General features: G+C 39.7%; 1 protein-coding gene across 1 annotated transcript in view; it reads right to left on the reverse strand.

Annotated features, from left to right (window-relative positions):
* Window positions 1-4512: 4512 nt before the first annotated feature.
* The window catches only part of LOC124964234 (olfactory receptor 1J2-like), a 29206-nt gene continuing 7525 nt past the window's right edge, over window positions 4513-26193 (reverse strand). Inside the window, 1 exon segment of the mRNA XM_047524171.1 lies at window positions 4513-5458. Coding sequence (XP_047380127.1) covers window positions 4513-5458 — 946 coding nt within the window.

The raw sequence follows: 26193 nt of genomic DNA on the forward strand, positions 1-26193 counted from the left end.
GCTCTTCTCTCTACTGATACTGGAGGACCACTGAAGAAAGTAAAAACAAACAAGCATGACTTACAGCAGGCAGACAAAAATGAGATCTGTTCTAATGAAAAAACACAATCCACAATAGAGTTTTTATCAACAGAGGATAAAGAAAAGGACCACTGATGTATCCTGCCCCTGTTTCACTTCCTTATTGGGCTCCCAGAAGCTTGACGTATAGCATTTGCTAATCTGCCCAGTCCAAGATCCAGATTGAGGTCCTCCAGCTCATCAGTATCAAAGGTACTACAAAATGTATTTGTGGCCCTCCCTATCAACCACTATCTACCCATGAAAACACTCTAAAAACTAAGTTATCAGATACTATAAGACAAGTGGGAAAAAGATCTGTCTTAAATAAAGTCCCTATTTAAGCCCCAGATCAGTTAAATACCTACTAGAGATGCCTATAGACAGTAAGTCAATACAAGATGTTATGATCTTATTATAGTAGTTCTTAATTGGAGGAAAAACTTAGAAGTTTTATATGGCTGAAAATTCTTTGCTTTTCTAAGTTGGTGATTTGAACATGCGCCCATGCATATGGGTGTACCATCTCCCTTTGAAACTTACTGACAACAACCAACATATCAGATGTGAGATTTCTGAACACAGGAGTACCTGGCCCAGTTCTAAGTCTGTCCCTGATCATTCCAACATTCTGGCTCTCCTTGGAACTGTGACCTTAAGGTACGAGCTTCCTGTCTGAGGCTGCGTGGGAGTGTTTGGAAAAGCATTACAGTCAGGAATAGACTCATTCTGTCAGCGTCACTCCATATTTGTGAGTTCTTGGCAAGCAGCGAAACCCCAGCTTCCTTGTCTCTAAACTAGAAGTAAGACGCTGAGCTTAGGTTCTGAGAATATCCTGAATATTAACAGAGACTGATGACTCAGATGTCCCAATATTCTGGGCTCCCCCCTCTCTTTCTCTATTCTCTTCTGGTTTCTCTCATGCTATAAAATGATGAAATGATGACTCCTTCCCAAAGTTGTAATTTTATCTGGTTCATGAGATTTAGGATTTTAATAAAACCTCCTGGATTTAATTAAGCCATGTCTTTTTTTTTTTTTTTTTTTTTTTGGTCTGTATGAGCTCTAAGTAAAGACCACGACCACGTAACGACTCTCATTCCACCACACCCGACCTTCTCAGTAATACCTCAACAACTGCATGTTGATAATGAATATTTTCTTGATAGTGAGGTCGTGTGCTGCAGAAGGCAAAGCCCAGGCTTTTCAGCCAGACAGGAGGGATTTAAATCCCCTCTCCACCATTTGTCAGCTGTAGGTCTCTGGGGAAGATGTTGCACCTCTAGGAACTTCAGCTTTTCTTCTGTAAGATTGGAATAACAGTCCCTGCATTTTACCGTAAGAATTAGGTAAAATAATGTCCGCCAAACTCTCTCAGAGGAGTTGTCCTAGATGAGGTGACATAGTTTTTATTAAATATAGAGTATGAAGATCCCTAGGGAAGAAACTCAGTGTCTTCTCTTTAATGAAAACCAGGGGGGAAAAGTAACTGTGTTGAAACATTCAAAATCCTCTTTTAGCTATTTAGAACTACACAATACATTGCAGTAGATCTTTCCTAGGACCAGGGTTTGATGTCTGTGAGGAAGGTCTGAGACTACACCAGGAATCAGAGGTAAGAATCTTCAGGTTGATTCTAACAGGGTGTTGGAATATGAGTGCTACACTAAAAAAGAATCAAAGCTCTCTGGCCAGAAATGACTTCAAACATAGGTATAGACAAAAACAGCAGTGCTCCAAATGGAAGGGACATCAGAGGAGGAACATTAGAGAGGGCTGGTTTACACTACACACATCCTGATACCCAAACATGAATGACGACCCAGTACCTCCAGTCTGGATTTGGGGATGTGCTTACTAATTTATGTAGTCATCTGGCTCTATTCCTCACCTCCCTAAGACTTGAGAGAGAGGTGTGCATGTCATGGGCTAGTGGTGATTGCTACATCCTTGTCTTTAGAAACTAGGAATAAAAAATGATTTCAACATAGAGAGCACAGAGAGTTTCTGAGTACCTGTGCATGCACACACACCTGCTACTGATGAAGAATGCCCGGTCCTGCTCTGAACTTCATGCTCAGGTTATCCTACTCCCAGAAATTTGCACTGCCTTCTCAGCTCCTCTCCAGGAGACCCAGATTTTGCATATGACTTCTGTGGCACTGATATCACAGAGAAAAGTCATGAGCCTGGAGCTTGCTTCTCTTACGTCACCAGCTTCAGAAATGGAAATGTGAAGACTCCACTCTCTCCACTAGAGTTAGGACCCAATGGGACAGGACACCAAGCTTGTGACTAGAGACATGAACTAAGCATGTGTTAATTTCTCAGAATTCCTCTTACTCCCTCTAGGACAGATGCCCTAGGGTAGTGGTCTCTAAACTTTGATATTCAGCAGAATCAACTGGGGACCTTGTTAAAGATGCAGATCTCAGCTCCACCTCCAGAGATGCTCATTCATGAGATCTGGGACCAGGTATTTTCCAGACAAGTGTTTTTGAGGGTAGACTTTGAGGAAGAGCATTAGGGTGCATTCCCTGAGCTCAAGAGATGGCCTCTCCCGCCAGATTCAGATTGCCCCTGGTTAGGTCACAGTTTGGGATGTGCAGAGGGATTTTTCTTTCAAATGGAAATTCCCTTTTGCTTATCTGTTTGTAAAATTAATTCATCTTCATGATGTGAATCCAAATACTATGAACATGAAAACAAGGGCAAAAGTTAAAATACCTTGCCTGTTCATTATTCATTTCTAAACCTTCTAAAATGGTACTTTTTTTATTAGTAATCATATATATTTATGCAAATGGGATTCATTTCATAGTATTTTGTGGTTCTCTTTTCTATAATTGTTGTGCTCACATTTATATTTCCATTTTTATGGCTCAGGAATGAATATTAGATTTTAAATTTCTTATTAGAATATTATCTATTATAATAGAGCTTAAAAATTTACTGCATCCAGAATTAAGTAGAAAATACCAGCATGAATCACTGTTTCTTTTATAACTAACATAATTTAAGCCGTCTTTTTCACTCTACCTGCTAACAGAATTCATGGAGGTGTTATAAATATGCATCCGACAACTTCCAAGGCTGAGTCCTTAGACCAGTTCTCTTCAAATTCTGCTTCACAGTTCTGCACCATCAGTGCTGCCTGGGAGCTTGTTAGGAATGCAAATTATTGGGCCTCACCTCAAAACTGCTGAGTCAGAATTTGTGGATGTAGATCCTAGGAATCCATACTTAGAAAGATCTCCAAGAATTCTTATGTACCCTAAAGTTTGGGAAGGCAGTATGTCCATGAAGGGTAGTCAGGGCAGAATCTGCAGTGGCATTTGTAGGAAAATGATGGTACCTTCAGGTACCTTCAGAGAGTTTGCACTCTTATTTGGTTATACTTCTAAAGAGGTCAACATAAGCATCTTCATCAATGATTGAGTTTGGGAGCTAAACAAAATCAATGGCACAGTGTTGGCAAAGGGGGACTCCGGGGATGTCTTAGCCACCTACCAGACACCTCGGTCTTCAGAGCTGTGACCTTGTACATCATGAATAGAGAGTAATACATTTACTTTTATTTAAGTGCCAAGTTGTTTATGTTCTTTGATTTCAGTAGACTAATAAAGATGAAAATAAAACCCACTTATTCTGCACGGGAGAGAAGAGTGAAATAATACAGCAAATTCTTAGATTCTGGGTTGTTTTAAAGCCTGGGACTGTGGGTCAACAATATAGGGGTTTCCAAAAATCTCAAATAAGGGACAACCAAACTCTGAATTACTATATTATTTATGACCCCCAAGTTTATTATAAGTAATAAAATGAATTTCATATAGCTGATCAAAAGCTATTTATAAGAAAGTCAGTTTGAAAGTAGAATAGATTATTAGAGGCTAGGAGAGGTAAATGTGAGAAGAGGTGGAGGAAGGTTGGAAAACAGCTATCAAAGAGCCAGGCAGGAGGAATTCTAGTTAGATAGATTCTAGTGTTTTACAGTGCAGTCGTGTGACTACAGTTCCCAGTAACCTCTTCTAGGATTTCTGAAGAACTAGAAGACAGGTGCTTGAAAGGGTCAAACAAAAAGTAACAATAAGGAGATGGAAATGCTAATTAATCTGATTTGATTAGTGCACAATTGTGTACATGTACCCCATAAATATGTGCAATGATTTTGTGTTAATAAAAACTTAAAAAAAATTTAAACCTGGTTGTAAAGGAGAACATTGTATAAAAAATAAAATTCTGGTCAACAAATATTTATGAGATACATTCAACACGCTGCCATTTGTCTTAGGGTTGGGAGACATAAGAGGTTTTGAAACACATTCAAATGGCAATCAAATATAGCACATCAACCAAAATGGAGTTCTGACTAAATAGATAGATAGGTAGATAGATAGATAGATAGATAGATAGATAGATAGATAGATAGATAATAGATAAAGTCCAGTGTTACTGTGAGAAAAATGTTGCTCTACTGAAGAGTTTTCCAAGGGCAGCTTTCATGTCCCTGTTCCTCAGGCTGTAGATAAAGGGGTTCAACATGGGTGTGACCACTGTGTACATGATCGCCACAATGATGTCCTTGTTAACGGAATTGCTGAACGTTGGAAAGAGGTACTGTCCAAATATGGCTCCATAATACAGAGACACGACAGAGAGATGAGAGCCACATGTGGACAAGGCTTTGCAGAGTCCCTTGGTTGAAGGCGCCCTCAGGATGGTGGTTCCAATGTAGCCATATGATACCAGGATACAGACAAATGGCAGAGTAATGACTACCACCCCGACTGTGAACATGACCAGCTCATTGAGGAAGATGTCTGAGCAGGCCAGCTTGAGCAGGGCGGCCAGGTCACAGAAGAAGTGGGGGATGGTGTTAGCAGCACAGAAAGACAGCTGGGTCAGGAGCAGGGTGTGAGACAGGGAGCTGGCCCAGGACAGGACCCAGGACAGAGCCACTAGGGAGGTACATAGCTCTTCCCTCATGATGGCGGTATAGTGGAGAGGATGACATATGGCGACGTATCGGTCGTATGCCATCGATGTGATGAGGAAGCTGTCCAGGTCAGTAAAAAATATGAAAAAATACATCTGGGAAATGCACCCTGCGAAAGCAATGGACTTGTGACTAGTTTTCATGTTCACCAGCATCTTTGGGACAGTGACAGACGAAAAGGAGATGTCGGTGAAAGCCAAGTGGCTGAGGAAGAAGTACATGGGGGTGTGGAGGTGAGAGTCCAGCCTGATGAGCAGGATGATGAGCAGGTTCCCCAGCACCGTGGTCAGGTACATGGCCAGGAACAGGGCGAAGATGACGTCTTGCTCCTCTGGCTGGATGGGGAGCCCCAGGAGAAGGAACTCAGACACACTGCTCTGGTTCTCCCTCCTCATGCCGCTCTTCCTTCTGACGTAGATGAAGAATAGTTGGGAATATTAGGGACGGAACTCTGAAATAATAATTTTTAGCACTCATATAAAAAAGATTCATGTACTATTTCAAGAGAGTGGGAAACAACCTATTTTTCCTTGTAAGTTGGTAATGGGAACTAGAAAGATCATTAATCACAAATGTTAAGGAGGGACAGCATTTTTTGTTCGCTGGCCAAGCAGAATTCTTGCACCAGTGCCAGTGAGAATTAGATTATGGAAAAGATGATGCAGCCAAATTGCTGCCCCAAGGAGTTTCTGTGGGAGTATTCCAAATCATTAATCATGGCGCAGCAACAACTAGACTTGACTTCTACATCCATTGCTAAATTTCAGGCACAAGGTGGCCTTTTCAAATGAAGAGATGCAGAGTATAAGACCGTTCTTCTCAAAGAACTGTCATCAACATACATCCAATTTTATGTGTTTCAATTAAGTAGAGGGCCCCTAAAAAATCTTGACTGTATCAATTTATTCTCTTTATTACAACTAAAGATACCTATTTTTTAAAAGTCTTTATTTCAGTATGACTTCCCCCGGTTCAAAATTCCAAAACATTCCCACTGATCTATCTGTGAGTTTGTCAGCCTTAATATGGTTTAACAACCCTGTTAAGCCTGTCTCTTCTACATTTCTGATCGATTTTCTCTATCGTCATTGCTTTCCCTGTTGATGATTTCTCTGTTCCAACTTTTCTGAAGAGATATTTCCATTTAATGTCATTTAAATTCCTTCCCCTAGGTGGTGATGGGGTTTTTGTGATCTGTCCCGTTGAGAAAGCAAAGACAAGACTGGCTGCTAGAAGATATTTTAGGCAAATTTTTGTTTGTGCCGTATCTAATGGTCAACACAGGGTAGGTTAGGTGACAATTAAACAACATTCAACATCATGTTAAACGACAAAGTTTCACAGTATGTATTTTTCTTCCCAATCTGGAACTCCTTTCCTCCCTTGCTGATTTCACACAACTCATCCTGCATGAATTGTGAAGGCTACTATCAAAAGACGGCAAAGGAAGTGAGATTTTAGTTGTATCCCAAGTTTTCACCTCCCACCTAGGTGCTCCTGTCATTTTAAAACACAGCATCTAGTCAGTTGTGATACACTGAATACTCATCCTGGAGATGTCTACATCTTTGTTTCCAAATCTGTGACTATGTAATGGTGTACAATGAAGGGGAATCAAGGCAGCAGATAGAATTAGGGTTGCTAATCAGATGACTTTAAAACAAGGAGACAATCCTGAATTATCTGCACTAGTTAATGTCATCACAAGTCCTTAAATGTGGAAGTGCATGCCAAAGGGTCATAGCCAGAGACAGAGTTCAAGATGTTAAGCCACCGGTTTAGAAGACAAAGGAAGGGCTATGAGCCAAGGAAAGCAAGCTAGCAGTTGGAACAGGCAGGGAAACAGATTCTTCTCTAGAAGGAATCCCAACATTTCGATCTTGATCCACTGAGAACCATCTGATCTTTAGAACAGCAGGATGGTAAATACATGGTGCAATTTTTAGCCATTACATTTGTGGTAATTTGTTAGTGTGCTAAGAGGCTTACACTTCAGTGCTGGAATGACTTCAGGTTCATCCAGCTGTTCTGGGAATCTGGGCGCCAGTGTGCAACAAAGTCCAAGTGTTCTTCCACAACGCCACGGCACAAGAATGCAGTTGCTCAGCAGAGCAATTCCCTACCTAAGACACAGGGAGAGGAAGTTACAGTCTCAGCACAAGCATTTGTTTCTCGTCATACAGGAGATGTAAACCACCCCATCTCTCAAAACAATCTCAAGATCCTCATTTTTTAAATTATAAGAAGAGAATTAATAGGGGGCTTTTATTCATCCAGTGACTTTCTAACCAAGAGCAAATATTCGGTAGAAGATAAACCAGTGACAGGTTTCAGAACAAGTGACTTTAAAAATGTTAACTCCATAGACCTCACCCTAATCCTGGAAGGCATCCTCACCCTAGCTTACCTACAATGTTAGAAGAATTAGGCTCCAACCTCCTCCTTTGTCTAGTATCCCAAGAGTGAACATTTTTCCTTCTCTTTTCTTCCTCCTCCTCCTCCTCCTCTACCCCACTCACTGGAGGCAGTGAGACTGGAAAGTGGGCTTAGGTTTTGGAATAAGATAGACGTGGCTCTTGTTCATACTTTGATCAAGGTGTTTTTGTCCCACAGATTTCTTAACCTTAGAAAACCTCTGAAATCTCAGGATCTTTGAACAGTGTATAGTTGTACTCTGCGAGGTTACTGCAAAGATGGAAGGAGACATCACAAGCACAGTCCCTAGTGCCTTTGCTTCTGTAGTGTTGAATAGATTTTGACCCCTCAACACACACACACACACACACACACACACACTACAATCAATGGCAAATCTCGAATCTACCCAGAGAGGAACCAAAGAATTCATGCTCTTTTATACCTAGGAAGAGATGATTGATAGCAGCTCCTTTCCTGGGTATTGATACCTTGGACAAACACATGGAATTAAGTAGAAATTATTGGCAAAAACCAACGTGGCAAGTCAGGAGCAGCCATATAGGACACATGGGAACACAGGGTGAAAATGATCGTTCTAACTACTGCAGCTATCATTCAGGTGGATGAGAAGGAGCTATTTCCCAGGAAAGGAATTTCAGGCTTGTCCTTCCAGAAGTGGCCGATATCCTGACACCTAACCGCTGGACACAGTGTCTGTGCCCCAGACTGCATTTGAAGATGAGCTGGATAATTTTGCAGGCAGCAAGATGCCAATCCACAAGCAGCCTATCATACCCCAGGTGGAGAGTCACACGAGATGAGGAGGAGTGACTGGGTTTGCAATGAGCCCGGCCTCCTGCACCCTTCCCTCCTCGATGACCCTTCTTCACCGCACCGTCTCCTCAACTCAAGTCCCCTCTTGTTGCTTCAGAGCCCACGACTTATCTGCACAATTCCTACACAGGCAGCCACGAGGAACCACAGAAGTGAGCCTTTGCAGAGACATTTGTCCTTAGAAAACACACGCACTCATTCAACATCTGGACCTTCGAAACCTGCAGTGGTTAGTTAAGGCACTAAAGATTGTTCTGCCTAAAGAGAGAGAAATTTTTGTCATCAAGGAAAAAATTCTCCTAATGTCGGTAGTTACGGCATTCTTGTAACCAGGGAGAGAGACATTTTGGGGTTGTAGAAGGCTTTCCGCTCACTGGTTGAAATACTTAAACAACTTTGGAATGCTTAAATTCTGTGCTGTGCAGACACGGTTTTCTAGGCAGGATCCAAGGCAGAGGGAATTCCTCTTGCATGCCCGTTTCTCCTCTTCCTCCACTTTTCTCTCTCCTTTTTCTCATCCTGTCTTCTTGTCTCTCACTTCACTTTTTTTTCTCACTTTTATCCTTTTCAATCTTCACTCTGTCACCCTATCTCCCTTTCTTTTCTCTTTCTTATTCTGTTTTTTTTTCAATTGTCTTTTCTCACTCATGCCCAAATCTGCCTGCTGAATCTTCCTCTTCTATATCCATATATAAGCACATCAATGGCTGAGGGGAAAAAAGATACCCATTTCCTCCCCATCACTGACCTTGACTCTTTTATGATCGGGTATTTGGTAGGTGAGTGTGTCCTGAGGTTCTCTATGGGACCTAAAAACCAGTTTCCAAGATCCTAGACATTTCTGAGGCATCAAGAAGAAATGCTAAAAGCTCAAATTCTCGTTGCTGTTTGCCAGTCCTAGATCTATAAATCTGAGTGTAACTAAGAATGAAGAACCCTGGGGTGTAGGGAGCAGACCTTGCAATTTCCAGGTAAAGGCACCCATCAGACCTGAGTTAATTGCCCCTTTCCCCGCTTGATTCCTCGAGGAGAGCAGCCCAGTGGGAGCTGTTTGTCCTGGGAACCTGAGAAGGGATCTCAAGGAGCTCCTGGCTCGTCTTCTGCTCTCCCCTTTGCCTTCAAGCCTTAATCACACTTGGTACGGGAGAGACCTCAGGGAGGAGTCAAAATAAACCGTTTCAAACCAGGGCCAAATGGAAAGCTAAAAGATCGGCTGGCCTCTGGGAGTTTAGGTAGAACCATGTTCTTTCTAAAGAGATTTTTTTGGGCCCTTCCCACCAGGTAGCCCAGAGGATGTGACTTTGTGTTTCTTTCCTCTGATGATCCTCGAAATACAAAGTGGAAAGAGACAGGGAAAAAAACTTTTCTTTTGACGTTTTATTGCTTTGGGGACAAACTTAGGTATGGTTAAAGCAAATAAAAATAGTTTTCAAGGGAGGAAGGATAGAAAGAAGGAATAGAGGAAGAGAGGGGTCAGAAATAAACAAAAGTACAAAGAAAATGAACTTGCAAACAGGAAAAAAAATTGACACATAAAATTCAGAAAAATTGACTCACATTTGAAAAGCTTCAGTTTCTTTGAAGTTGACCCTTTGAAGACAGTGATTTATTTATTGCATTATTTTTAACTCTTAGGGGTGAAATATACACATGAAATATAGGAGTATTTTATCTTTATATCATCATCTTGAGGGTTTGTTGGTCTTTGAGATGCCTGGGTTTAAGAGGCGGTGGATACAGCAAAGCTTGTATCTGACGGCCTCTCTCTAGGTGTGATGATGCTGTATTACGGCCTCAGCTTCATGAGCTTTGAAACAAAGGGATTTGGAGACCCTTGCAACTCAGAATGGTTGAAACCCAGCAGGTTTCCATGCAAAAGCCAGGGAAGAGAGTTAACAGCACATAGCAGACTCACAAGTTTTTCATAAACCTCATTTTAATGGTTGGGTCATAAGAGTGTCAATGGAGGTCTATCCCAGTCGACAAACCTTTCCTTATTCATGGAAACTAGACTGTAATTTTTATCTCTTAAAATTATGCTGTAACTAGACATCTTTCTCCATAAAGCTGTTTCAGTACAGAGCAAAGTAGAAACTTTGTCAGAGCCTTCCTCACCCACTACCCAACTCCAGTGACTCCTATTTTGCTATAGATTGTGGCACATCACTCACGGTTGTCTTCTCTCCTCAAATTAGCCATGAACGTGGGTGCTTTTAGCATTTGCACAAGTAAAACATCCAAGAATGTGTCACTTTTGTTCTTTTATCTCATCTTCAATGACTTCCATTGCTTTAAACTCATCTCTTCTCATGGTTACACCATAAAACCTGGAGCTTCTGAAATATCTGCTAAGCAATCTGAATGCATAATTCTATATTTTTATTATTTTCTCCTGTTGCTTTGCCCATGCCTAATTCAACAGAAAAGTTTTTGATCACTTTCTTTGTGAGCTACTCCACAGATTTCTGAAAGAACTCGGCATTCTATTCTGTAACGTGGAAAATGTCTGCAGTTTTGAATAGGGGAATTTTGTATGATCTGAAATATATTTTAATAGAATCACAACAAATCCTGGAAGTGCTTTACCTATAAAATACTAAATTTAGACATTCCATTCCTCCTCTTTCCACTCTACCCATTACGTAGGCACTGGATACAAACCTATCTCGTCTCCGATCCTATTTTGTCCCCAGACCTGTTTTGCCTTCTCTCTCTCACCTCTCCAGGCGGGTCTTGGGGTTCATCACTGGTGACAGTCTGTCCAAGTCTTAGGCATGGTGGTCTTCCGTCCCACTCACGCAGCAGAGCTTCCGTGTTGGCTCAGCCCACCTGGCCAGCTTCTGCACTTCCTTGTTTTCTATTTATTCCTCAGCACACTGTAATCTAATTCCTGTCCCATTGCTCATGCTTGTCGTGCCTGGTCAAGTCATCAAGATCCCCCTTACCAGGACGTTTGATGGATGGTTTTCGCACTTCATCTTTTTCCCCTTGTCTACCATGACCCCATATTTTTCTATTTTCCTCGTACACCTTTGGTTGTTTTTGATGCCTTCTTTGGGATATTCTTTCTCTGCCATTTCCTCAGTTGTTAATGTTCTTCATAGTCTGTCCTCAGCAACTGTTCTCTTAGCTTTCCTCGCTTTCCATCTCCTCTCATCTCCTCATTCTTTCCCTCTCCTCCCCTCTTTCTCCTTTTCACTTAGTTTTTCTTACTCATTTCTTTTCCTTTTAGGTGTTCTGGCTTGGATATGAGGTGTTCCCTGAAAAGCTCATGTGTTAGGTTCGGAGGGGAAATGATTAGATTATAAGAGCTGTAGCCAGTGAATTGATCAACTTAGTGGCTTAATAATTTGAAGGAACTACGAAGTGGTAACTGTAGGCAGGTGGGGTGTGGCTGGAGAATGTAGGTCATTGGGGGCATGCCCTGGGGGGTCATATCTGTCCCTGGCTCCTCATGCTCTCTCTCACTCCTCTTCCTGGCAGCTGTGAGCTGAGCAGCTGTCCTTCACCACACCCTCCCACCAGGATGTTCTGTCTCATCTCAGGTCCAGAGCAATGGAGTCAGCCAACCATGGGCCGAAGCTCAGAAACTGTGAGCCCGAAATAAACTCCTCCTCCAAGGTGGTCTTGTCAGGTATTCTAGGCACACGGACAAAAAGTTGGCTAACACGTTCAGCAATCTATTCCTCTTTTATGGACCATGAATTTCTGCCTCTAGTCAAAATAAATTTACCCAACTACTGGATTTCTTCTCCTGGAGAACCCATAGAAACCTCATTCTCAGTGTATTAAAACTTCTCAAATTTCTTTCTCCCCCAGCTATGTGAGTAGCACAATCATACCAGATGGCCAAGTCAGGAGCGCTTAAAGGTTTTTAACTTCTTCGTTCACATTATTTTCTACAACCTTATCAAAATCAGTGCACATAAAAATTACCTTATGTACATGTATGATTACACGAATGGTATGAATCTACATCATGCACAGCTATAGAAACGAAAAGTTGTACCCCATTTGTGTACCATGAATCAAAATGCAGTCTGTAAAAATTAAAAAAACAATAAAAATTTACCATATCAGATCCTGACTTTGAAGGACTTCATCTAGTTCTAACTGCACTGTCCCTCTGAGACAGACTCTCATCATCTCTTACCTGAACGCTGGTGGCCACCCTGTAAACAGACATGCTCCATGGTCGTGCCTGGACTGCGCTTGCAGGCTCATTATCCATTCACTACCTACATGACTAGTTTTTAATATGACCCCCTCTATCTTTAATCACATCCTTCCAGGGCTCTCCCTTTCCCTTTGGTTGAAGTGCATATTTTTTAACAAGGCTCTGCGTGATTCATCCTCTCTAACATCTCCGGGTTCAGTGTGAGCCTTTTCCCTGGTTGAACTGTTCATTTTTGCCATCTTAACTTTCCTGATGACATTTTTCAAATGTGTCGTGCTCTTTCTTTTCCAGGTCTTATTGGACTCCTGCCTTCTATTTGTCCTCCCTCTCCACTGAGCCTTCCGTTAGTTTTCATCGAACTTTCTACCTGGGGTCCTTGCTTACCCCTTTAATTTGAGTTTGATGCCCCTTCTCTGTCCTCGCACAGCATTCAGATATTGCCTTTATGACAGCATTGGCCACAGACCATGTGGACCATCCACCTGAACGGACTGGGAGCTCCTTGAGAGAAAAAGAAATACCCTGTCTTTCAAATCTTTTCTCACTAGATTTCACAAAATCTTGCCACAGAGCCATTACACGATATTATAAATAATATTAAACAATGAATGAATGACAAGTGAAAGAAATAATGAATAAAATACCACCTTCCCTGTTTTTTCTACTTTTGCCAATCTGAATGGATTAGGTTTCTGAAGTTTTCTTATATGGTCAAAAGAGTATTTCATGACCTGGTTTATGTACTAGCCATTACAAGTGTCTAACTAATCAGAAAAAATTCTTGCATGTATTCAAGTGCTTCTGTAGAAAGAAAAATTCTCTGCTCCTTGATAGGTGCTCTTATTCCCCAGGGCCTAGAAGCAACTTTTTTCTTTCTTTCTTTTTTTTTTTAATTTATTTTTATTGTAAACTACATGGGATACATGTTGTTTCTGTTTGTACATGGAGTAACAGCATACCATTTGCATATTCATACATTTACATAGAGTAATGATGTTTGATTCATTCCGTTATTTTTCCTTCCCCCCACCCCTCCCACCTCTCTTTTCCCTCTATACAGTCCCTCTTTCCTCCATTCTTGCCTCCCTCCCATCCCCCATAATGTGTCTTCATCCATTTATCAGTGAGATCATTTGTCTTTTGGATTTTTGAGATTGGCTTATCTCACTTAACATGATATTCTCCAATTTCATCCATTTGCCTGCAAATGCCATAATTTTATTATTCTTTATAGCTGAGTAATATTCCATTGTATATATATACCACAGTTTCTTTATCCATTCATCAATTGAAGGGCATCTAGGTTGGTTCCACAGTCTGGCTATTTTGAATTGAGCAGCTATGAACATTGATGTGGCTGTATCTCTGTAGTATGCGGATTTTAAGTCCCTTGGGTATATGCCGAGGAGTGGGGTAGCTGGGACAAATGGTAGGTCCATTCCAAGTTTTCTAAGGAATCTCCACACTGCTTTCCAGAGTGGCTGCACTAATTTGCAGCCCCACCAGCAATGTATGAGTGTACCTTTTTCCCCACATCCTCGCCAACACCTATTGTTGCTTGTATTCTTGATAATCGCCATTCTAATTGGGGTGAGATGGAATCTTAGTGTGGTTCTGATTTGCATTTCTCTTATTTACTAAAGATGGTGAACATTTTTTCTTGTGTTTGTTGATTGCTTGTAGGTCTTCTTCTGTGAAGTGACTGTTCATATCCTTAGCCCATTTGTTGATTGGGTTGTTTGTATTCTTTGTGTAGAGTTTTTTGAGTTCTTTATAGATTCTGGAAATTAGTGCTCTATCTCAAGTATGAGTGGCAAAGATATTCTCCCACTCTGTAGGCTCTCTTTTCGCATTGCTGATAGTTTCCTTTGCTGAGAGAAAGCTATTTAGTTTGAATCTATCCCAGTTATTGATTCTTGCTTTTATTTCTTGTACTATGGGAGTCCTGTTAAGGAAGTCTGATCCTAAGCCAACAAGTTGAAGATTTGGACCTACTTTTTCTTCTATAAAATGCAGGGTCTCTGGTCTGACTTCAAGGTCCTTGATCCATTGTGAGTTGATTTTTGTGCAGGGTGAGAGATAGGGTTTAGTTTCATTCTGTTGCATATGGATTTCCAGTTTTCCCAGCACCGTTTGTTGAAGAGGCTATCTTTTCTCCATTGCATATTTTTGGTATCTTTGTCTAGTATTGGACAATTGTATTTATTTGATTTTGTGTCCGTGTCCTCTATTCTGTACCATTGATCTATTTTGGTGCCAATACCATGCCGTTTTTGTTACTATTGCTTTGTAGTATAGTTGAAGTTCTGGTATTGCGATACCCCCTGTTTCATTCTTCCTGCTAAGGATTGTTTTAGCTATTCTGGGTTTCTCATTCTTCCAGATGAATTTCATGATTGCTTGCTCTATTTCTGTAAGGTACGTCATTGGGATTTTAATTGGAATTGCATTGAATCTGTATAGCACTTTTGGTAGTATGGCCATTTTGACAATATTAATTCTTCCTATCCAAGAACATAGGAGATCTTTCCATCTTCTAAGGTCTTCCTCAATTTCTTTCTTCAATGTTTTGTAGTTTTCATTGTAGAGATCTTTTACCTCTTTGGTTAGATTGATTCCCAAGTATTTTATTTTTTTTGAGGCTATTGCAAATGGGGTTGTTTTCCTCATTTCCCTTTCAACTGTTTTGTTGCTTGCATATAAAAATGCTTTAGATTTATGTGTGTTGATTTTATAGGCTGCTATTTTGCTGAATTCATTGATGAGGTCTAGAAGTTTTCTGGAGGAAGTTTTTGGATCCTCTAAATATAGAATCATGTCATCAGCAAATAGTGACAGCTTAAGTTCCTCTTTTCCTATTCGTATCCCTTTAATTTCTTTGGTCTGCCTAATTGCTCTGGCTAGAGTTTCGAGGACAATGTTGAATAGAAGTGGTGAAAGAGGATATCCCTGTCTTGTTCCTGTATTTAAAGGGAATGGTTTCAGTTTTTCTCCATTAAGAATGATGTTGGTCATGGGCTTAGCATAAATAGCCTTTACAATGTTCAGGTATGTTCCTACTATCCCTATTTTTTCTAGTGTTTTGAGCATGAAAGGGTGTTGTATTTTGTCGAACACTTTTTCTGCATCAATCAAAATAACCATATGATTCTTATCCTTAAGTCTATTGACATGATGGATTACGTTTATTGATTTACGAATGTTGAACCATCCTTGCATTCCAGGGATGAACCCCACTTGATCATGGTGCACAGTTTTCTTAATATGTTTTTGGATATGATTTGCCAATATTTTGTTAAGGATCTTTGCATCTATATTCATCAAGGATATTGGTCTAAAATTTTCTTTCCTTGATGTGTCTTTTCCTGGTTTGGGTATGAGGGTGATATTAGCTTCATAGAATGAGCTCGGTATGGTACCCTCCTTTTCTATTTCCTGGAATACTTTGAGAAGTATTGGAATGAGTTCTTCTTTGAAGGCCTTGTAGAACTCAGCTGAGAATTCGTCTGGTCCTGGGCTTTTCTTGGATGGTAGATTTTTAATGGCTTCTTCTATTTCATTGCCTGATATTGATCTGTTTAAATTGTGTATATCCTCCTGGTTCAGTTTGGGAGGAGCGTATGTGTCTAGAAATTTGTCAATGTCTTCGATAGTTTCTATTTTGTTGGAGTACAGATTTTCAAAGTAGCTTCTCATTATGCTCTGTATCTCAGTGGTGTCTGTTGTGATATTTCCTTTTGCATCATATATTTTAGTAATTTGAGTCTTCTCTCTCCTTCTCTTTGTTAGTGTGGCTAAGGGTTTGTCTATTTTGTTTACTTTCTCGTAGAACCAACTTTTTATTTTGTCAATTTTTTGAATAGTTTCTTTTGTTTCAATTTCATTGATTTCAGCTCTGGTTTTAATTATTCCCTGTCTTCTACTACTTTTGCTGTTATTCTGTTCTTCTTTTTCTAGGGCTTTGAGCTGTAATGTTAGGTCATTTAGTTGTTGACTTTTCATTCTTTTCTGGAGTGCACTCCATGCAATGAATTTTCCTCTTAGTACTGCTTTCATAGTGTCTCAGAGATTTCGATATGTTGTATCATCATTCTCATTGACCTCTAAGAATTTTTTATCTCCTCCCTGATGTTTTCTGTTACCCATGTTTCATTCAATAGCATATTATTTAGTCTCCAGGTGTTGGAGTAATTTCTGTTTTTTATTTTGTTTTTGATTTCTACTCTCAGTCCATTATGATCTGATAGAACACAAGGCAGTATCTCTATTTTTTTTGCATTTCCTAAGAGCTGATTTGTGGCATAACATATGGTCTATTTTCGAGAAGGTTCCATGTGCTGCTGAGAAGAAAGTGAATCTACTTGTTGATGGATGGAATATTCTATATATGTCTATTAAGTCTAGGTTATTAATTGTGTTATTGAGTTCTATGGTTTCTTTGGTTGGATTTTGTTTGGAAGATCTATCTAGTGGTGACAGTGGTGTGTTAAAGTCACCCAGAAGTACTGTGTTGTGGTCTATGTGATTCCTGAAATTGAGTAGGATTTGTTTGATGTACAGGGATGCACCATTGTTTGGGGCATAAATATTTACTATTGTTATGTCTTCCTGATTTATGGTTCCCTTAAGCATTATGAAATTTCCTTCTTTATCCCTTCTGACTAAGTTTGACTTGAAGTCCACTTTGTCTGATATAAGAATGGAAACCCCCGCTTTTTTACTGAGTCCATGTGCGTGGTAGGTTTTTTTCCCATCCTTTCACCTTTAGTCTGTGGATGTCTTTTCCTATGAGATGAGTCTCTTGCAGGCAGCATATTGTTGGGTCTTTCTTTTTAATCCATTCTGTCAGTCTATGTCTTTTGATTGATGAGTTTAGGCCATTAATATTCAGGGTTATTATTGAGATATGATTTGTATTCCCAGTCATTTGGCTTGAAGCAACTTTTTTCATGGTTCCAAATTGAATGTGGGAAGGAATAATCCATATGCTAGAGAGTCCACTGTTGTAAGAGACATCATGGCACCAAAGAACTAGGCTTTAGGCTTAAGTTAGTGCATTTGGGTGTGAAAACTCATGGTCATTTTTTTAGAGTCATTCTCAAAGTCAATAAAATGGGAAAAATAGAATCTACATCAAGAACTTTTGTTATTGTTAAGTAGTTCATAGACATGAAAATTCTTTTGTTTATTTATTTTTTATTTTTTACAGACTGCATTTTGATTCATTGAACACAAATGGGGTACAACTTTGTTTCTATGGTTGTGCACAATGTAGATTCATGCCATTCATGTAATCATACACATACATAGGGTAATGATGTCTGTCTCATTCCACCATTTTTCATACCTCCCTCCCTCTCATTTCCTTTTACATAATCTAAAGTTCCTCCATTGTCTCCGCCTGCTCCCCCATTATATATCATCATTCACTTATCAGGGAAAACAATCTGCCTTTGTTTTTTTGGGATTGGCTTATTTCACTTACACTGATATTCTCCAATTCCATCCATTCATCTGCAAATGCCATAATATTATTCTTCTTTATGGCTGAATAATATTCCACTGTGTATATACACCACAGTTTCCTTATCCATTCATCTGTTGATGGGCATCTAGCTTGGTTCCACAATCTAGCTATTGTGAACTGAGCTTCTATAAACATTGATGTGACTGTGTTACCGTAGAATGCCAATTTTAAGTCCTTTGGGTATAAACCGAAGAGTGGGATAACTGGGTCAAAAGGTGGGTTTATTTCAAGTTTTCTGAGGAGTCTCCACACTGCTTTCCAGAGTGGCTGCATCAATTTGCAACTCCACTAGCAATGTATGAGTGTACCTTTTCTCCATATCCATGCATCTTACTCTAATTGGAATGGCTATTATCAAGAACACAAACTAATAGATGTTGGCATGGATGCAGGGAAAATTCTTTATAAATAAATGAATCTGTAAATAATAAAAATTATTCACTTTTATATTCTCAAAGGAGGTGACTGTTTTTAGTATCTGGCAAATGCACATGTCCCCTGGGGATAGTTAGGGAAATACAGCAATCACTCCCTAATTGTCTCTCACCATAAACTTGTGGTATTGGTCCCCTGAGTTCCTGACCCTCCTAAAGAGGGGTCCCCTTGTCATTGCCTTAGGCAAAAAAGAAAGACTGCATCTCTTCCACATGTTCAGACTGAGCTTGAGACTTATCTCCCTATCCCAGATCTAAGTCTCTTGGAAAGAAAATGAAAAATTAGTTCATACCATGGCACTGACAGTATTTGAATTCATCTCTCACTGAGGTAGGTAAGGGCAATGCTTACAGACTCCACTCAGCAATGTGTGTGTGTGTGTGTGTGTGTGTGTGTGTGTTAATGGTCTGCTACAAAATCTTACAGATGAGTATGCTTGTAGCAGGTATACTTAAAATAATTTCTTTGTACTATCTCAAATAACTTAGGGGACATAATACTCATAATTCTTAGGGGTTTGCACTTTCCAGGAGAAGGTCATCTTTTTTCACGTCACATATTGCTGAATATTTGACCTGTAATCCAGCTGTGAGCTTATCCTTTCAGGTTAAAAAATAACAACAACAACAACAATAATAATCTGCACTTTTACAAATAGTTATAAATATGCCCATGTATAATTTTATGCAATCTAACTTTCCAAAATTTTATAAATTTTTCGTGAATTCATGTTATTTTGAAACAAAATATTACTTCCAATGGAAGGGTCTCACAGTCGCTGTAACCTCTCCCTTTTGACGAAAACCAGGAGCCCAGCACAAGCGTTGGCCAGGCTCTTCTGTTTTTGTCTTGGAGCCCTGAAAATCCCACTTTATGTTCAGCTGTCTTTATATGGAGTAGCTGATATCCTAGTTTCTCTATTCATGTATTAGTTTCCCTAATCATCTGATCAAGCCTTCTATACAAAGACTTTTGGGAAATTACAGATCCCACCATATCCTTAGTGAGGAGCTGTATATACAGGTGTCTCCTTTCTATGAAGGAAGGAGAGGAGAGTGAAACAGACATGATTACCTCATGTACGTGTATGACCGCATGACTGATGTGATCCAGCAATAAGTATAATCAGAAAAATGAGAGCTTACACTCTATTTATGTGTGATCTATTCTACTGTTATGTGCAACTAATTAGAACAAATAAAATTAAAAAATAAAAAATAAAAAGGTCTGGGGATGTTAAAAAAAAAAAAGGGTACTCTCCTGGAGGCAATAATAGAGCACAGTGATTAGGAGCAGGTGTTTGAAATCAGACAATTCTGGGACTAAGTATCCTTCCCATCATTTTCATGGTGTATGATTTTAGGCATATTACTTACACACTCTAAGCCCAAATTTCCAATTGGTCAAATGAGAACGATGCCTTTTTAGTGGCCCCATTAGGTTAATAAGATATAGTTAAGATGTCACAGCAGATGACTTATATTGTTCCCACAATAAATATGTGATTAATGAATGATTGGTATCCTGATTTTTATAGTACTAATAATATTATCACCAATAATCTTACTCATAATACTAATTTTATTATCAGTATTATTGATTGATATTACCATCTAGGCACAAATTTGAAATCATAGATTTTGATTCATTCTTAAACTTTGATTTACTTCTTGAAATTCTCAAGTGCTGTCTTACTTGAGCATATTTTTAATAAAAACATTTAATATAGTTGGAAGCCTATAGTCTTTGAGGTCAGATAGACATGGACTCAATCCCAGGCTTACCATAGACTAGTGCTATAATACTGGGCGAGTTTCATCACTGAATCCCAGTGTTCTCTCTAAAATGAGGATCATAACACCTAAGTTGAAAGGTTCTGGGACAAGTGAAAAGCATTTGAGTGGTACCTAGTGCAAACTGCTGTATCAGATTTTATTAGCAACGCAACTCTTTCCAGAGCCCAGTCTATTGCAGTCTCTCCAGGGGGGAAGAGAGTATATTTGCACTCGATGTCTGCAGCCTCTGCTTTCTTTCTGCCTGTGATATTAACCCTCTCCCTGCTCACTTTGAGGAAGCTGGTGTCCATGTTCTGCCATTCAACTCTGGTCCCCCACAAATTGCTCTCAGCCATATCATTTCAATGACGGTGTTGGTCATAGGGCTGTCTCTCTCTCCCAGGTATCTGAAATCTTTTCATCAAGAGGAAAAGGACATTAAAATTCCAACTAGAAACAGAGAAACAAGATGTATCCCATTTGTTTACAATAAAAATGAATTAAAAAAATTCCAACTAGAGGTAATGTTGTACAGGAACTCACACTATGCAAGTGTAGTTTTCCAGTAAAACTAAGAAAAAAATTGACTCAGATAATTTGAGGAATCTCAAGAAATGTAGAGACAGATTTCCATCACTCATTTTCTTAAATTAGTGAAAATTCTGGAGTCAGGTTTTGGTCTGTGCCCCAAACCTTTGCTCACTATGACTAAGTAGCAGATTATTTTCCACCTGACTCTGGGAGACCTAATAATAAAGTGTTCATAAATATTCTGGTTCTGTTTCCAAATAGCAGCATATGGAGCTATTGGCTGCTTTGCTTTAGTTCCTGAAAGTTACCATTGGACATGAATTTTAACCTATTGGATTGAGATGGTTCATAATTACTCCCTTCCTTTCCCTGTGAGCAAGAATTTTGCATCTGTTTTATCTCAAATTTAATTTTAAACATCTACCCATGTAAACACATGGGGCACAGAGTTCACTAAGTTTACTAATGAATAGTATTATATGATAAGCTGACATCTGCTTACCCATTTCTTGAGTGCCAGTTAATTAGTTGTTTCCATACTTCACCCTTACAAAGCTGCAAAGGACACTGTAGTCTACTTCCTTATGAAGAAGAATGAGCATTGTTTTCTAGGGCTTGTGTGGAAAAATTACTACATCGAAGAGAAAATAAATCTTAAACTTTTTTTAAAACTATATTCAAAGTGGTGGAGGAACAAATTTAAATATTTAGTAGTAACATATGAGTTTCTTGTCTTCACATGCTTATCAATAGTTACAATTTTTATTAATGTCATTTCATTGTTTTAAATTGCACTTCCTTTATCACTTACATTTAAACCCTTTAAAATGTTTATTGGTCATTTGAACTTCATTTTATATAAATTTCTAGCTCATATATTTGCTTTTATTTTAATACCAGGGATTGAACTCAGGGGCCTCAACCACTGAGCCACAACCCCAGCCCCGTTTTGTATTTTATTTAGAGACAGGATCTCACTGAGTTACTTAACGCCTTGTTGTTCCTAAGGCTGGTTTCGAATTCTGAATCCTCCTGCCTCAGCCTCCAGAGTTTCTGGAATTACAGGTGTTCACCATTCCACTGGTCTTCTTGCTATATTTTATTGTGATTTTTGTCTTTTCTTTATTGATTCTTAGGAATTTTGTGTGCATTCTGAATATAACCTTTTGCTGATTTGGGGCATTACACATTCTCCAATGTGTAGATTGTCTCTTAACTTCATGAACTTGTGGTCATGGTCGTTATAGTTCAGAAATTTCGTCTTAATGTCTTATTTGGATTTATTTTGTCTGCTTTGGGGTCTTGATTATCAAGAAATGTGTTTCTGGGTGGCAATTTGGTAGCCTGAGACAAGAGGATCACAAGTTTGAGGACAGCCTCAGGAACTTAGTGAGGCCCTAAGCAACTTAGTGAGATCCTGTCTCAAAATTAAGAAAATAAATAAATAAAATGGGTTGGGGATGTGGCTCAGTGGTTAAGCGCCCCTGGGTTCAAATCCTAGTACCCTACCCCCTCAAAGAAAAGAAATGTATTTCTATCCTAAGATCAAAAATATAAGGTATGGTGTGCTCTATTGGTTCTGCAATTTTGTTTCTCATGTTTAATTTTTTAATCCATCTGGGATCTTTTGTGTGTGTATATGGCATGAGATAGGGATATAATGTTATTTTGTCCTGGACAGCCAACTGCTGATGAATTGAAGAATTCATTCTTTTCTGTTTTTTCTCTGGCTTATGATGCCAAGTCTGTCAACTGTCAATCTTCATTATAAACCTATCCATTTCTGGGCCCTATATTTCCCTCCACTGCTTTATTGGTTTTCTCTGTAAAAATACATTATTTACTATAATCACAGTAGTTTTAAAATAAGCTTTGATATATTATAGTGAATCCCCTGCCTTTATTTTTTTAAATAATAGAGAGATTTTCATATTGATTTGGGTTGGGAAATAAATCTCTTACAGGGTACTTTAGAGACACTGGAAGATTATAATTCCTATTAAAAATTAATTTTGGCATTTTGATTGTAGAAATGCTGACAGTACCTTCCTAGCTCATATACTGCATCCGCCCTAAGCTTAAGTTGTTAGAATAGTGGAAAAAGAAAATTGTTAAGTAAATATTAACTGTTACTATTATCATTTACAGAGACTGGGACCAGACAGAGAAAGAAAGTGACTATACATCCTAAACCTACAGTATTTTCTATCATGTTTGCAGTGAAAAGTGTGACAAATGTAAGAAAATATGGAAGACGTCCCTGAGTCCAAAGAACATCTCTATCATTCTATGCCACAAACATCATTTCTCACTCCAAGACATTATACTTTCTCCCTTCCACTTTCTTCACCAGCACCCCACCCTCACATCGATACTAAGTATGAGGTCTGAGAACCAGAGCAGCGTGTCTGAGTTCCTCCTCCTGGTGCTCCCCATCCAGCCAGAGGAGCAAGGCATGTTCTACGCCCTGTTCCTGGCCATGTACCTGACAACAGTGCTGGGGAACCTGCTCATCATCCTGCTCATCAGGCTGGACTCTCGCCTCCACACCCCCATGTACTTCTTCCTCAGCCACTTGGCCCTCACTGACACCTCTTTCTCATCTGTCACTGTCCCAAAGATGCTGATGAACTTGCAGACCCAGCACCTGTCCATCACCTATGAGGGGTGCATTTCACAGACATATTTTTTCATATTTTTTGCTGACCTGGACAGTTTTCTTATCACTTCAATGGCCTATGACAGGTATGTGGCCATCTGTCACCCTCTCCGTTATACCAGCATCATGAGTCAGAGCCTCTGTGTCACGTTGGTAGCTGTGTCCTGGTTCATTGCTGGTGCTTGTGCTCTTTTGCATACCCTCCTCCTGGCCCGGCTTTCCTTCTGTGCTGACCACATTGTCCCCCACTTCTTCTGTGACCTTGGTGCCCTGCTCAAGCTGTCCTGCTCAGACACCTCCCTCAACCAGTTAGTGATCTTTACTGCAGGGTTAACAGCCATTATGCTTCCATTCCTGTGCATCCTGACTTCGTATGGCCGTATTGGGTTCACTATCCTCCAGGCACCCTCTACCAAGGGCCTCTACAAAGCCCTGTCCACTTGTGGTTCCCATCTCTCAGTGGTGATTCTCTATTATGGGGCAATTATTGGCCTTTATTTTCTTCCTTCATCCAGCAACACCAGTGATAATAACATAATTGCTTCAGTGATGTACACGGTGGTCACTCCCATGTTGAACCCCTTCATCTATAGCCTTAGAAATAAAGACATGAAAGGGGCTTTCCTCAAACTCCTGAGCAAGAAGACATGCTCCTACAACTGATACTTTTCTTTTTACATTTGTATGACCTTGTTTCCTCTGTGACATAAATACAAATTATTGAAAATAAACTCATTTGTCTTCTTTCTACATTTGCCTTTCAAAACACTTTGCTGATAATATTCCTGTACCTGTTAGGGAGAAAACTAGAGCAGAATAAGTTTTGTAGGGCTTTATTTGATCTTTTTTGGCAATATTGGGATTGGAAAATATTTTGGCTGGTATCACTAAGCAGAAAGCATCAGGGCTGGTCCTTCTGCAGATTTTAAACTTATTACAAAATGTGTCTGAGCTTTCACACTTTAATTTCTAAGAAATCTTCCATTTTTTAATAAAGATATGGCTACCCCTTCACCAAGGTACTCAGACATCCAGGAACTCTGAAACCTTCTGGAACTTTCAAAGAAGGTTTCACACCACTTACCTATACTTACCATACTGCTTTCTTGTCCTTCAGGAATACACTGCATACTTCCTTTATCCCAAACACATACAGATATTCAGTGACAAAGTAAAAGTCACCTTGGATCTCTCAGGTACTGATCTAAAGGCGTCATATGCCACAAAATCATCTAATTTTATGCTGACAACAACCCTAAGACATAGTTTGGGAAAGCTCAGGTGCAAAGAGATGAAGAACATCCCAAGGTCACACAGTTAGTGAAAGGAAGATTTGAGTCTTGGTTGTCTGACTCCAAAGTGATTCAGTGAAGTGAGGACTGTAATAGTTTATATGGAAGACTGTATAAATCTAAGGAAGAAAAAGTAGCACAGCCCGGTGGAAGAGGATACTAAGACTTCCCAGAGCATATGTTGCTTTACCTGAGTCTTAACAAACACACAAAATTCCATCTTGTCCTGGGGATCAGGAAAGGGGGGCATCCCGTGTCGGGGTTTCCATGGAGACACCAAGATTTGATAGACACAAAATATAATAGATGGAATTTTCTCATAAGATTAAAAATGAAGATATTCATAGAATATTCCAAGCACTCAATATTATAACTCTTAAGCCCCTAAATCTAATGTGGATCTAAAAATATTTATAAGTTGGAAATAAGAGAGGGTCTTTTTAATAGGGTTCTTTGGGATAAAGTTGTATAGTGAACTCCACATCCTCCCAATAGGGAGGAAGTTACTTTCCTCCTTATTTCATGCTTAACAGGACAGGTTCCACTAGAGCTTTTTGAAGAGTTTGGTATGTATAGCCCTGGCTTTTATGAAAGAAAGAGGGATTGTGAAGAAGAAATGAGAGGAGAAGGTGGGTGAGAAAACAATAGAATTATGTTCAGAAACTATTTTCACTTCTTTCCATAGTAGGCAATAAACCAAAACTAAACAAAAATTTCCTATACACCACAGGTGGGTTGTATGATAAAGACAGACATGGTATAAGCCATTCAATTCTTCCTAAGAAGAGCTTTCAGAGAGCCAAAGAGACTCGGAGACAGATAACTGCATAAAGTACAGCATTATAAAGTGAGGGGCTCTGTGGGGGAGTGTCCGCAGGGTGAAAAAGTTCTGTAGCCACATCACAGTGGATGCACGAGAAGGCAGACTGGAAGTCTCTAAACATCCCCAACCTGGAGGGACAGGAGAACTAGTCTCTTTCTCCCAAGAGAAGGTGAAACCTCTTCAATACAGTGGCTGTCAAGGAACACATTCTACAACCCCTTGTTCTGATCGCCACACCATTTCAGGAGGATAGGCTCAGTCGCTGCATCGGACATCAGAAAAACGTGACTAGCAGGTAAAACATCATTATGACTCCCTCCTCGACCTCCAATTATTTTTTACCCCCCTTTTTTTATTGGTTCATTACAGTTGTGCATACTGATGGGATTTGTTGTTACATATTCATATATGCTCACAGTGTAAGAATATAATTCGGCCAATATAACTCACCAGCACTTCCTCCCTCCCACCTCCTGGTCCCTTTCCTCTACTGCTTCCCCTTTGACTTTCATCTGAGGAGTGGTAAACGCTGAGGAGTGGTATAGCTGGGTCATATGGTGGTTCCATGCCTAGTCTTTTGAGGAAGCACCATACTGATTCCCACAGCAGTTGGACTAGTTTACAATCCCACCAAGTGTAAAAGTGTTCCTTTTTCTCCACATC

Source organism: Sciurus carolinensis, chromosome 14 (genome assembly GCF_902686445.1).
Source record: "Sciurus carolinensis chromosome 14, mSciCar1.2, whole genome shotgun sequence".
NCBI classification, from domain to species: Eukaryota; Metazoa; Chordata; class Mammalia; order Rodentia; family Sciuridae; genus Sciurus; species Sciurus carolinensis.